This window comes from Trichosurus vulpecula, chromosome 1 (genome assembly GCF_011100635.1).
Source record: "Trichosurus vulpecula isolate mTriVul1 chromosome 1, mTriVul1.pri, whole genome shotgun sequence".
Taxonomy (NCBI): Eukaryota; Metazoa; Chordata; class Mammalia; order Diprotodontia; family Phalangeridae; genus Trichosurus; species Trichosurus vulpecula.
This window is the reverse complement of record NC_050573.1, coordinates 104,244,241-104,258,999: the sequence shown is the minus strand read 5'-3', so window position 1 is coordinate 104,258,999 and position 14,759 is coordinate 104,244,241. Positions and strand designations below refer to the sequence as shown.

General features: G+C 39.6%; 1 protein-coding gene across 4 annotated transcripts in view; it reads left to right on the top strand.

Annotated features, from left to right (window-relative positions):
* The window catches only part of EFR3A (EFR3 homolog A), a 154,125-nt gene that overhangs the window by 80,784 nt on the left and 58,582 nt on the right, over positions 1 to 14,759 (top strand). For all 4 annotated transcript variants that reach the window (XM_036755090.1, XM_036755071.1, XM_036755080.1 and 1 more), the window contains one exon: positions 5,255 to 5,419. In XM_036755090.1, coding sequence (XP_036610985.1) covers positions 5,255 to 5,419 — 165 coding nt within the window. The remainder of the gene's footprint in view (positions 1 to 5,254; positions 5,420 to 14,759) is intronic.

Below are 14,759 nucleotides of genomic sequence, written 5' to 3'. Positions count from 1 at the left end.
GGAGTCATGGGAGTTTTGCAGAGGGATGAAAAGTTTTGGAAGAGCCATTGTGTAGAGTGGAATAGTGAGTTGATAGTGGAAGTATAGTTGGATTGCCTAGCAGCAGTGAAATCCCAGATGAGGCTAGGTCACAGATTTGTAGTAGACCTAGTCACAATGACATGATTTTCTCCCCACCTTTGTTCAGCAGCAAGTGTGTAGATATATAGGCAAGGAATAGTGGGAGTAGTGCAAGGCTGAGGCTTGGCTGGGCATAATCGGTGATGGGATAAGGGGGCTAGAGATTCAAGAGAGGAGGACAGTGTAGAGATGAATTGTTTCACTAAGGTTAAGCCAAGTTGAAGAGAAGAGGAGATAGTGGCTAGTGTAGGGGAGGTGGCCTGGAAGAGAGTTGAGGAGCCAAGGAATTAAGAGTTCTCAGTGTGGATTAAGTGTAGCATTGTGTAAGGGAAAGCAGAGGAAAAGGTGAAAAGCCAATAGATTGTTGCTCGATAAGGGGGTTTCATAATTCTTGAACATGGAGGTGGTATATTTGTGTGTGACAGCCTTGCTGTCATCCAGGGTGTGACCATCTTTGTGTGTAGCTGAGGTGGGGTGGAGGAATAGCGCTTGGGAAGCAATTAGGTTCACAAGAAGAACTGAGTACTTGGTGTTGGAGGGAGAATTAATAGGTATGTTGAAGGCTCCTCGGGGACAGGAGTTAGGGAGGAGAGAAAAATTATAATCTAGGTATTGAAGTCATTGAGGAGGGAAGAGGAGTTACCAGGAAGTTGATAGAAAACAGCTACCAGGATTTTTATTGAGTGCTAGATACGAAGAGCATAAACCTTAAAGAAAGAGAGGTTATTGAGTAAAGAAGGAAAGAGGAGAACCTGAAAGTAGCAGTAGGGAGTAAGGAGTATTTCATCTCCTTTGCCTTGACCAGTGAACCTAAGAGAATGAGGGAAGGTGCAGCCAGTACTGGAAAGGGTAGCCAGGGAAGGCTTTGCCATCAGGGAAAAGCAAGGTTTCGTTAAGAGCTAATAGATAGAAGTAGTGAGAGAGGAATGGATTTAACATGAAGGAAAGTTTGTTGCCAATGGAATAGACATTCCAGAGGGTACAGTGGAAGGGTTGAGTGGAGTTAGGTTGAAAATTTGGGGCCAGAGGGTTGAGGGAGATGGAAATGAGGAACTGAGTGGTAGTGGTGTGCGAAATAGGGTTTGGATAATGATCTACAGAAGTTCAGAAGTCACTGAGATGTGAAGGGTGTGACCAGGTGTGAGAACATTTGTTTTTGAATGGAGATGCTGCTCCTCTACCCTCAAAGAAGAGGTACAGCAGGAGATGGGAGGCCTGAAGTTGAAGGCAGGTTGTTCTTTCCATCGGAGGTTCTCCGCATCCCAGGTGGGAGATTAGTCTGGCAATAGGATGTGGAAGGTGACTTATGCTGGTACAGATGGAAATGGTTGCTTTGAGGTTGATTTAAGATACCCAGCTTGTCCTCAAACAGCCTTTCCTCAGGTGATAATGCTATGCCAAGAAGGAGATGGAAGACTCAGTACATTTGGGAACCATTGGTCTGAGGTCTTCTTATCTGAGGGGGCTGGTTATTAGGAAGTGGTAGATTCCCTGTGCAGATAGAAGAACCTTTCCAGCTTCTTCTCTCATTAGATTGTAAGCTGCTTGAGGGCAGAGACTGTTTTTCTTTTTCTTACATGTATCCCCAGCACTTAGAACAGTACCTGGCCTGTAGTATGTGCTTAATAAATGTTGATTTACTTGAATTACGTATAGCATAGTGGTCCCATTTCTATTTGAGTTTAATTCCACTGGTCTTAAATACTGCTTGAAAGTCAATTTTGCCATCGTGCTAACAGGTTCTATTAGATCATGTTTAGTCTCAATTGGATATACTCATTTTTTTCCCACACTCTTTTTATTCTTTGACTCTTACCTCATATTTCACAACATACCTTTTCTCTACTCATATCTCTTCTACTGCCTCCTTCCTACTGCCTCATCAGGAGACCTTACTTCCTACTTTACTAATAATGTTAGTAAATGATTTCCCTTTCCTATTCAACAACTCAAAACTGCCCTTTGTGGTCCCCCATCCTTCTTTCCTTTATTCTAGTCTCTGATAAAGAGGTGCTTGTTCTTTTCCAAAACCAAACCCTCTGTACTTTTGATTTCGTAACTCCCATCTTCCTTGAAAGTTTATAGTCTTGATCATTCCCTGTTTTGTACTTATTGATTTCTCTTTAACCACTGGTTGCTTTCCTTACCAACTATAAACTTCATTTAACTTCATTTAACCCTGTCATTCCCTCAGACTATCATCTCCTCAGGCTGTTATCCCTTATCTCTCCTCCCTTTTACTGTCAGCTTCTACACAGGTCTAAACTTGATATTCTTATAACACAGATCTAGCAAAATGGGGTAGGTAGGTGGCACAGTGGTTAGAATGCCAGCCCTGGAGTCAGGAGGCCCTGAAGTGCAAATCCATTCTCAGATACTTACTAGCTGTGTGGCCCTGGCATATGACTTAACCCTGTGTGCCTCAGTTTCCTCATCTGTAAAATGACCTGGAGAAGGAAATGGCAAAATCATTCTAGTATCTTTGCCAAGAAAACTTCCAGTGGGGTCACAAAGAGTTGGACATGACTAATCAACTAAACAACAAGAACCAATTCACTATCTTGCTTAAAAATCTTCATTGGTTTTGCATAAGATGACATACAAGTTTTTAAGCTTGTCATTTAAAGACCTTCATGATCTGGCTTCCATCTGCCTTTCTAAATTTATTTTGTATTATTAGCTTTTTCTCATCCTCTTATCTAATCAAATTGCCATAGTAGCTATTATCCATTCTAGACTTAGCTTCTCCTCTCTCTGTCTTCGTATGCATTCTCTACTTACCTCTGCCTCTTAGAACCACTGCCTTCCTTCAAAGATCTAGTCATGGCTTTTCCTGATCTTCCCAATTATTAATGCTCCGATGCTTTTGAAATTACGTTTATACATATATGTATATATTTACCTGTCTCTATACATGTTATATTTCTTTCCCCCAAATAAAAAATAAGCCACTTAGTGTCAGGTACTCTCTAGTTTTTGTCTTTGTATTCTCCCCTTCACCAATTCCTGGCAGAGTTCCTTGTACATAGCAGGCAGGTAATAGGTGTTTCTGGTTTTTATTGTTTTTTTTTAACATCATATTTCCTAATCTATCATCCTCCTTCCTCCTGTCAGAAAACCATTCCTTATAGCAAAACATAAAAAAAGAAAAAAAAATCAATAAAATTAATCAACACATTAAAAATGCCAGAAATTACATGCAGTGTTCCGTATCTGTAGTCCTCCACTTCTGTAAAGAAGCAATGTACGGCTGAGTGGAGACTCTTACAAAAGAGGAAAATGAAGCCCATTGAGTTTAAGCGTCTTGAATTGGGAATTGAACCCTTGTCCTGTGACTTCTCATCTAATGATTTTTCCATTGTAACACGTTTCTCCTATTAAATTAATTTATAGCAACAATAGCTACACATTTCTCCCATTAATTATTCAACTTTAGATATTTAGATAGAATGAATTCTATCAGTTCAATTATGAGTCCACCTTTTCATTTCTGGACAAAAAGAATACCATCTAAAGTTGTAGGATTGTAAGTTTATTAGAGGTAGAAGGGATTTCATCTGTGTTCGCCCCCTCATTTTACTGATGAGGAAACTAGGGCTCAGAGAGGATAAGGTGACTTGCCCAAGGTCACAAGGCAGTAAATCTTGTAGGTGAGAAAACCTCCAGTTTTTCTAATAAAGTCTTTGACAGGCTGGCTTTGATCTACCTTTCTAGCCAAAACTGGCTTTGCTCTTCCTTACATACAGTATTCCATCTGATCTTCTGTTACATTTGTACAAACTGTTCATGAAACCCAGAATGCACTGTCTCTACCTCTGCATCTTAAAATCCCTAGTTTCCTTTGAAATGCCACCATTAATGCCTCCCTCCTGAATTTTTAAAAATTTTACTTTGTGTATATTTTGTGTATATGTATGCACGTTGTTTTTCTGATAGAATGTAAACTCTTTGAGTTTGAAGACTTTTTTTTTTCTTTGTATATCCTATGTATATCACAGTATCTTGCCTGGTATAATAGGTACTTAATAAATGCCTAAGTGGTGGATTTCCTGATTCCCCCTCTTGTTAGTAACTCTTTCCCCATGGCAAATTCCACCAGCTGGTCTCTCTGGTTTGACTCTGTCATCATCTTCACCATAACACATCTCTTCCTCCCCTGTCCCCACACCATTCCCCTCCAACCCAGGATAAGCTAATCACTAGGAAGGTTATCATCCTGGAGACTGTTTCACCTTTGCCACACACACACACACACACACACACCCCCACCCACCACCGACCCCCCCCTCTTTTAGTACCTTTAGTTGGTAACTTTTTTAAGTTTGGTAACTTTAGTTGCTTCTGCTTCCTAAATTGGAGAGCTGGAAGACAGAGAAAAAAAACTTCTGTCATGGCCTTTTTATAGAGGGCTCAAAATACCTGGAATTTCTTCATTTACCACCAGCCACTCAGCTATTGTAAGCTCCTCAAAGCCAATGACTATCTTTCTGTATCTCTAGCACTTAGTACAGTGTCTGGTAAAACATTAGGCTCTTAATAAATTTTTATGGTATTTTATCATCACTGTGTATTTATTTTATTCATGTCCTGAATTTACTCATCTGTGACTCTGTTATATCCCTTTACCACAGGAGTTCTTGATCTGGGATCCACAAATATAGATTTTGTTTTTGTTTTGTAATTATATTTCACAATAATTGGTTACATTTGTAATCCTGTGTGTTTTATGTTTTAAAAATATTATTCTGACAAGGGGACTGTCCCTGGACTTATTCAGACTGCTTAAGGAGTCCATGATAAAAAGAAGGTTGAGAACCTTTACTCTAGCAAAATGTAGGATTCTTGAGGAAAGGAAGGAATGCAATTTTGTGTTTTTATCGCCAGCTCCCAGCATAACATTTGATGTATATTGTTGCCATTTAATGCTTATTGATTGATTGGCATATCCATTGACCTCATGGATAATTTGGTTGAACTTAACTTTTTTTTTTCCAATTCCTTCAGACAACTAAGATTTTATGTATTTAGAATTTAGCCCAGCATCTCTAAAGAGAAGTGTGCAAAATGTTCTAATTTTTAATTAAGATCTAAATATTGGAAAAGAACATCTATTCTTATACATGATGCTTTACAGGCCCCACAGTACTGGAAGTATTTAACACTTTATTGAAGCATTTACGTCTCAGTGTTGAATTTGAAGCTGGTGAAAGACGGGGCTCTATGGGCAGTATCAGTGTAAGCACAAGCACCAAAGATAATGATGAGAAGATTGTCCAGAATGCTATTATTCAAACAATAGGTGAGTGAACTTTACTTTCAAATATTAATTATTTTCAAAAAAATCATTTGTGATAAGCAAAGCTCTTAAGGCATGGAACTTACAGAATGAATTTTTGAAAGAGAAATGTTAGCTTAGGCTTCAAATATATGTTTTCCCTATTTCTTTATTGGCAAAGTGATTGAAATGTTGATTTTTAAAATTTTGTGTGTGTGTATATATATGTTTATATATAGGATATGTTTTCTGAAATTAAAATAATTGTTATAAAATAGAGGTGTCTGTCAACAACAGAGCCATATTCTCATTAGAAAAACTAAACTTTTTAAAGGTATTTTCAGATTGCTTAGGAGAATGAGTAAATTTGCAATACATATGGGCTGTGAATTTTGTTCCTAATCATGATTTCCTAAATATTCTTATGTGATAGGAGCCTATAGCAGAGTTTACTGAACATTTGTTGATCCTTTAAATAATCCAGTTCTGAAATATTGTACACGTACCCAAACACACCGACTTTATAATTGCCACTCATGGAAAGTTTGTTATACCAGTGGCAAGGCACATAGGATGTTTAACTGAAAAAAAGAAGAAAAATTGACCGAGATTAAAAATTTTTTTTTACTCTCTCCTTTACATTATCTTCCAAATGCTGCATTTGGTAACCTTGTTTAAGAATAATTTAGGTATTCTGACTGTCATTGTTTGATCACACCAGAAATGTAAACATTGACTCATGAACAGTTAATGATATGAATTAAAAATTAGTGGTTCCATGAAATGGCAGTAAATCAATAAATTCTGGTTGTTTGCTACAAATATAAAATCACAGAGTGGGAAGGGACCTATGTGATCATTTAGTGTAACATCTATCTTAAAGTTATGGCCCATGATACCCCACCTGCCACACTTCATGTCAGTCAATAAATATTTTAATCCCTGGTCTTTGCCTGTGTACTGGTTTCTCATAGAGACAGATAGTGTGAGTGAAAGGAGAAGTTATTCACATGATAATTAAAAATTACAAGGCTTGTTTGGATTCTCTTAAGTTTCCTTTAAAGAAAGATGTTTAAAGGAAAATGAAAGGTCTAAAAGAATAAAAGTCTTTAGACCTGCCTAATTCATGGGGCTTTGGGGGATATTCTTTCTTGGTTATATGGAATCAGTGAGTCAACAAGCATTATTAAGTGTTTACTATATGCAACACTGTGCTAAGCACTGGATACAAAAGACTAAAATCTGATCCAGTTCCTTAAGAAACTCACATTTTAATGAGAGAAACAACGGATAAAACAACTATGGAAGGTAATTTTAATGGGAAAGCTTTAGTAATTGAAGACCAGGAAAAAACCTCTTGTAGAAGGTAGGATTTGAATTGTCTTAAAATAGGCCAAGGAAACCTGAAGGCAGAGCCGAGGAGGGAGAGCTGCCCCAGCATTGTGGGCAGTAAATGAAAAGGCAGAATCAGGATAACGTATATTAAGTTGGAGAAACACTAAATGTGCCAGTGTAGCTGGATTACAGAGTACATAGAGGGAAAGAAAGTAAAGTAAAACTGGAAAAATAAGAAGAGGACAGGTTGCGAAGCACCTTAAAAGCCAAACAAATACATTATGTTTTATCCCAGAGGTAATTGTGAGAGAGGGTGGGAAGGAGGGAGGTTTCACATGGTCATACAGTTACTTTAAGAAAGTAGTTGATTAGTGCTTTTTTTGATGATTTTATAATCTGCTTTACTTAGTATATTTAGTTTGCTTTAAATAAAGTGCAATGTCAAAAGCAAAAAAATAAAAATAGTAAGATCTTTGACTGCATTAAGAGAGAAATAAGCTTCTGAAAAAATAAGGATGTGATAGCCCTGCTCTGCTCTGACGTTGCTTGATCATTTTTAAGTGTTGTGTTCAGACCTTGGCGTGCTGTTTTAGGATATACATTTATATGTTGGAAGGCATGTGGAGGAGGGTCAGGATGATGCCTCAAGTTCATATGATCAAAATTGGGGTTATTTAGCCTGAAGAAGAGTCAGAGATACTATGACATCTGTCTTCAAATATTTTCAGAGCCCTTACCTGTAATGGGATTAAATTTGTTCCTAATTCTTCATATTGGAGAAACTAGGTAAAAATTTCAAGGAAAAAAAAGTAGGCTTGACATAAGGAAAAACATTTTAACAGAATTACTCAAAAATAAAATGAGCTGTGTCAGGAAGTAATGGGTTCCTCTTCATTGGAGGTCTTAAAAAGCAGTCAATAAACATTTATTAAGTGTCTGCCATGTTCAAAGTCTAAAGTGGAAAACAACATGCAAGCAACTATATGCTAACAAGATACATAGAGGATAAACTGGAGATAATTAATAGGCAAGAGGCACTGGCATTAAGGGGGATTAGGAAGAGCTTACTGTAAAAGGTGGGATTTTATCTTGGGATTGAAGGAAGTTAGAAAGAGATGATGGGAGATAATTCTAGCAAAAAATGCCTTCAGTCAGGATATAGAGTATCTTGTATAAGATACAGCCAGATGACCAGTGTCATTGGATTGCAGAGAATGTTGGGGTGAGTAAAGTGAAGATAAGAAAGGTGGTGGGAAAGTAGGATATTAAGGTTTTTGCATGCCATGGAATTTTTTATTTGATCCTGGAGATGATAGGGAGTCACTGGAGTTTATTGAGAAAGGGGAAGAATATGTGACATGGTAAGACCTATACTTGTAGGGATGGAGGACAAATCAGAATGTTGAAATCCTTGGGCAGGGAGAGGGAGAGCAACCAGTAGGCTATTTATTTGCAGTAGTCTAGGCAAGAGATGATAAGGGCCTACACCCAAGTGTTGTCATTGTTAGAGTAGAAAATGTGATGTTTACAGTGTTCATAAGTAGAAATGACAAATCTTAGCAACATACTGGATTTAGGTGATAGAGGTAAGAGAGAATGAAGTCAAGGAAGACAGGTTTTAAGCTGGAGTAACTGGGAGGTGGTACTTTGAACAGTAATAGGAATATTGGAAAAAAAGGGGCATGGAGGGTATAATGAGTTCTGTTTTGGTTATGCTTTTAAGATATCTGTGGGATATCTAGTTTGAGATGTGTAATAAGCAGTTGGAGTTGCAAGACTAGATGCTTGTAGAGAGGTTAGAACTGGATAAGTGAATTTGAGAATAATTATTAGCATGGATGTGGTAACTAAATCCATGGGAGCTAATGAGATCACCAAATGAAATAGTATAGAGGCAGGAAAGAAGAGAACCCAGGACAGAGCCTTTTGGAATACTGATGGCTAGCAAGCGTGACCTGCACAAAGATCTATCGAAAGAGACTGAGAAAGGAAGATAACCAGGAGAGAGCATTGTCATGAAAACATAGAGAGAAGAAAGTACGAAGGAAAAGAGGTTAATCAACATTATCAAAAGCCACAGGGAGGTCAAGGATGAAAAAAGGCTATTAGATTTGTCAGTTAAGAGTTCTTTAGTGTCTTAAAGAGAACAGTATCTATTGAATGATGATATCTAAAGCTAGACTATTGAGATTTTTAAAAAGTGAGAAAAAAGAGGAGGCATTTGTTATAGATGACTTTCTTAAGGAGTTTAGCCAAAGAAGTGAAGAGAGATGTGGCATAATAGCTGTCAGACATGTATGGATCAAGTAAGGGTGTTATGAAGAAGATGGAAATGTGGCATGTTGTTAGGCAGTAGGAAAGCAGCCAGTAGATAGGGAGAGATTGAAGATAAGTGAGAGAGTGGACATGGTAGAAGACAAATCTGCTGGGAAAATTGATATGGAATATACAAGGATTACTTGTACATGTAGAGGAGTTTGTCTTTGCAAGAAGAAACACCACCTCATTTTGTGAGACAGTGGTGAAGGAGTAGATAGTAGCAGAAGGCACTGAGTGATATGAGATGAGGAGGACAGGATGAGAGGGAGATCTCAGCAAATCATTGTTTTTCCATTGAAATATGAGGCAAACAAAAAAAGGAAAAAGATAACAAAAATTCACCAAACAACTCCTTATAAATAGACTTGGCAAAATAGAAATGGAGGAACAAAAATTCACTGAAGAAGTCAACTCCTTAAAAAGCAGAACTAGCCAAATGGAAAAGAAGGAATAAAAAGCTCACTGAAGAAAATAATTCCTCAAAAATTAGAATTGGACAAGTGGAAGCTAGTGACTCAGTGGGACATCAGGAATTGATAAAACAAAGTCAATAGAATGAAAGAATAGAAAAAAAATGTGAAATCTGTCATCAGAAAAACAGCTGACTTGGAAAATAGATTCAGGAAAGACAATTTGTGGAATTATTAGACTACCTGAAAGCCATGATCAAAAAAAGAGCCTGGACATCTTATTTCAAGAAATTATTGATAACACACTGCCCTGATATCCTAGAACCAGAGGTTAGAAGGGTGTGTTCAGGGAAGACTAGTACCTCTAGTGTAAGGGCTGCTTTCCACTTTTGGGGTCCACCTGATCCACTTAACTCTCAGCTGTGGCTCCAAAAAGCTGTAGCGTGCACAGTGGCCATATCTTGGTAAAACATATCAGCAGATGGGCTAAACCAGGTTGAGGGTAACTGAGAGTTTTCAAACCCATTGGTGAGTTGGGGGGTGTCTACCCCAAGCATGTGAAGACTTCTCCTGGTGGAATGGGTGGATGAGAACAATTTGTTCCAAAGGCACCTGAAGCAGGCGCTGTGGAGTGCTTAGAGCTTGGTTAGACATCGAAGATGCCAAGGTCATCCACTGCATCTTGAGCCATCACCAGTCTTCTTGACTCTGTCCTGCCACTGGACTTTGATGACTCTGGAGAGACAGTGAGGCCAACAACTTCATGTAACTCTGCTTCACTCAAATCCAACTTATGCATGAATCATAAGACATCACCCATACCATTTTGCCATTTTTACCTATCTTAAAGTCCTGTGGTGACAGGCAAGTGATGATGCAACAGATGCATATCCATTGGGAGCTATAGTCACAACCCTGCACACAGGCGGCCTAGGCCATAGGATTGTCTTCTCACTGGAAGCAGCAGTGGGATTCATCAGCCCCTGGGTGTCAGAGCAGCTTTTTAAGGATTGCTGCTCACCTCCTGGTGTGAGGAGAGGCTAGAAAAGGCGCCATAAAAATTATCTGCTTACCCAGCCCTGGCCTGATTACCACAGCAGGCAGGGATCCCATCCTGTGGTTGAAACACAAAAAAGTGTGCAAAAACTTACACAGAGATGATTCCACTCACCATTGGTACATGGAACATGCACACACTTATAGACAAGATAAAGTCAAGTAGACCTGAAAGAAGAATAGCTCTTGTTGCAAGAGAACTCAACAGGTATTATATCTGAATAGCAGCCCTGAGTAAAACAAGACTGGCAAATGAAGGCCGGCTTACTTAAGGTGGAACTGGATACGTGTTTTTCTGGAGTTACCGTAGTGAAGGGGAACGCCATGAAGCTGATACAGGTTTCGCAATCAAAACTAATCTAGTCAACAAGCTTGTAAGTTGACCAAAAGGAGTGAATGACAGGCTCATGACAAGGGGATTGCCACTTGCAGGAAAATGCCATGCCGCCATCATTAGTGCCTGTTCTCCCACCATGATAAACCCTGATGAAGTCAAAGAAAAATTTTATGAAGACCCTCATCTTCAATGTGCCAAAAGAGGACAAGCTTATAATTCTGGGTGACTTTAAAGCTAGCCTTAGACTACCAGACATGGCAGGACATCTTTGGGAGGAATGGAGTTGGAAACAGCAGCAGTCACTACTGAAGACTTGTGCATCTCATGACCTTATCACCAACTCTGTCTTCCTCATACTTAAGCAAGATCTAAGGAGAAGTGCGTTTGTGTCTCTTCTGGCCTGTGCTCTAGTCTGTGAGTGACCACAAGCACTCTTTTCTTCCCCGGAATTTTGAGAAGGGTCCCTGTTCCACTGTGGCTGCAAACTGTGGTATTCTTGTGTTGCTACTCACCCTAGGACTGTCACCCAGGTGTGCAACCCAGATCTGAGTACAGGCAAAGCAACAGAGTTCTGCTCCCAGTGGCGGCAAAGAGATCCCTGTAGTGTCTTTCTGATCAGTTGTTCAACCCTTTTACCATCTGTGGGCTGAGAGCTCTGGAAGCAGCTGTTACTGCTGCTGATTCAGTGACTCCCAAGGCTTTGCTAGGGCACAGCCTGTGCTCTACTTTCACCCAGGTGTAACAGACTGTTTCTGCGGACCTCCTAAGTTGTCTTTGGCTGAAAAATCATTTTACCCCATCTTTTTTTGTGGGTTCTGCCACTTCAGGAATTATTTTATGGCACTATTTAAAGATTTTTGAAGGGGGTTTGGGGAGAGCTCAGGTGAGTTGCTGCCTTTTCTCTGCCATCTTATCTCTGCCTCCCTGAATCAAATTTATGAGACTACAAGTCATTCCCCAACTGATAGATAGTCAAAGAATATGAACAGGTAGTTTTCAGACAAAAGAATCAAAGTTATCTATAGTCATGTGAAAAAAAAAATGCCCTGAATTACTGTTGATTAGAGGAAAACAAATTAAAACAACTCTGCAGTACCACCTCATGCTTACCACATTGGCTAACATGATGGAAAATGAAAATGACAAATGTTGGAGGGGATATGGAAAAATAGGTACACTAATTCACCCTTGTTGGAGTTGTGAACTGATCTAAGCATTTTGGAGAGCTATTTGGAACTATGCCAAAGCACTATTAAATTTTGCATTCCTGGGAGCGGAGCCAGGATGGCTATGTGAAAACAGGGACTTCTGTGAGCTCTCCCCCAGATCCCTCCAAACACCCATAAAAAATGACTCTAAACAAATTCTAGAGCTATAGAGCCCACAAAATAACAGAGTAAAACAAGTCTCCAGCCCAAGATGGCCTGGGAGTGGAGCGCAGCCCAGCATGGGCCATGCCAGGACAGACCAGGCTAGAGTAGATGGGGTGAAGGAGGCCTCAGGGCCCTGAATCACTGAGCTGTGGCAGTTTCCAGACTTCTCAGCCCACAAATGCCAAAGACAACGGGGGAGGTCGGTGGGAAAACTGTTGGATCTGGATGAGAGAAGTGCATGGTCCAGCTGCAGCCCTGGGGTGGCAGAGGTGGCTGCAGTGGTGGTGGTGGCAGCAGCGGCAGCAGCCACAGCTGCTTCTGGAGCCCCAGGCCCATATGGTGGGGGGAATCAAGCAGCTGATCAGAGTGGGAATGCAGGGATTGCTTTGTTGATGCTGAGGCAAGGTTCTCTTGCTTTGCCCTACTTGGATCTGGGTTGTGGTCCTGGTTTTCAGTACTTGGGTGAGGAGGAGCATTGGCATGGCCAAGCTTGTGGTGACTGTGGAGAGGGAGTCTTCCTCGTAGTTACATGGCAGAAAAGAGTGCTTGCACTCACAGACTAGAGCACAGGCCAGGAGAGGAGTATCATACCACCTTAGAATAGAAGTAGCTCTGAAAACAGCAGCTCAAAACTCCTGAAGCTTGGGACAAGCTCTCCACTCTGAAAGGAGTCATACCCTGACAAAAAGCTCAAAAGTGAAGTAATTGGCTGGGAAAATGAGCAAGCAGCGTAAGAGGGCTCAGACTATAGACTCTTTCTGTGGTGACAAAGAAGATCAAATCGTACAGCCAGAAGACGTCAACAGAGTCAAAGATCCTACATCAAAAGCATCCAAGAAAAGGATTTGGAAAATCAGGTAAGACAAGTAGAGGAAAAATTGGGAAGATAAATGAGAGTGATGCAAGAAAATCATGAAAAACAAGTCAATGACTTGCTAAAGGAGACCCCCCAAAATACTGAAGAAAATAACACCTTAAAAAATAGACTAACCCAAATGTCAAAAAAGGTCCAAAAAACCAATGAAGAGAAGAATGCCTTGAAAGGCAGAATTAGCCAAATGGAAAAGGAGGTCCAAAAGACCACTGAAGAAAATACCACCTTAAAAATTAGATTAGAGCAAGTGGAAGCTAGTGACTTTATGAGAAATCAAGAAATTACAAAACAGAACCAAAAGAATGAAAAAATGGAAGATAATGTGAAATATCTCATTGGAAAAACCACTGACATGGAGAATAGATCCAGGAGAGATAATTTAAAAATTATTGGAGTACCTGAAAGCCATGATCAAAAAAAGAGCCTAGCCATCATCTTTCAAGAAATTATCAAGAAAAACTGCCCTAATTTTCTAGAACCAGAGAGTAAAGTAGAAATTGAAAGAATCCACCAATCATCTCTTGAGAAAGATTCCAAAAAGAAAACTCCTAGGAATATTGTAGCCAAAGTCCAGAGTTCCTAGGTTAAGGAGAAAATGTTGCAAGCAGCCAGAAAGAAATAGTTCAAGTATTGTGGAATCACAGTCAGGATAACACAAGATCTAGCAGCTTCTACATTAACGGATCAAAGGGCTTGGAATATGATATTCCAGAGGTCAAAGGAGCTAGGATTAAAATCAAGAATAACCTACCCAGCAAAACTGAGTATAATACTCCAGGGCAAAATATGAATTTTCAATAAAATAGATGACTTTCAAGCTTTCTTGATGAAAAGACCAGAGCCGAATAGAAAATTTTACTTTCACAAGAATGAAGAGAGGCATGAAAAATTAAACAGCAAAGAGAAAGGGGCTTACTAAAAGTGAACTGTTTTGTTTACATTCCTACATGGAAAGATGATATTCATAACTTCTGAGACCTTTCTCAGTATTAGGGTGGTTGAAGGGAATACACACACACACACACACACACACACACACAAAAACACATATATAGACAGAGGGCACAGGGTGAGTTGAATATGAAGGGACGATACCTAAAAAATAAAATTAAGGGGTGAAAGAGTAATATATTGGGAGGAGAAAGGGCGAGATAGAATGGGGTAAATTATCTCACATAAAAGTGGCAAGAAAAAGCTGTTATAATGCAATGGAAGAGGGGGTATGTGAAAGGGAATGAGCGCATCTTACCCTCATTGAATTTGACTTAAGGAGGGAATAACATACACAGTCAATTGGGTATCTTATGCTACAAGAAAGTAGGGGAAAGGGGATGAGCGGGGCTGGGGTGGGTGGGGTTGATAGAAAGGAGGACAGATTGAGGGAGGAGGTAGTCAAAAGCAAACACTTTTGAAAAGGGACAGGATCTAGGGAGAAAATTGAATAAAGGGGGACAGGATAGGATGGAGGGAAATATAGTTAGTCTTTTACAACATGACTATTATGGAAGTGTTTTGCATAACGATACATGTATAACCTATATTGAATTGCTTGCCTTCTTAAAGAGGGTGGGTGGGGAGGGAGGGAGGGAGAGAATTTGGAACTCAAAGTTCTTAAAACAATGTTTAAAAAATTGTTTTTACATGCAACTGGGAAATAAGA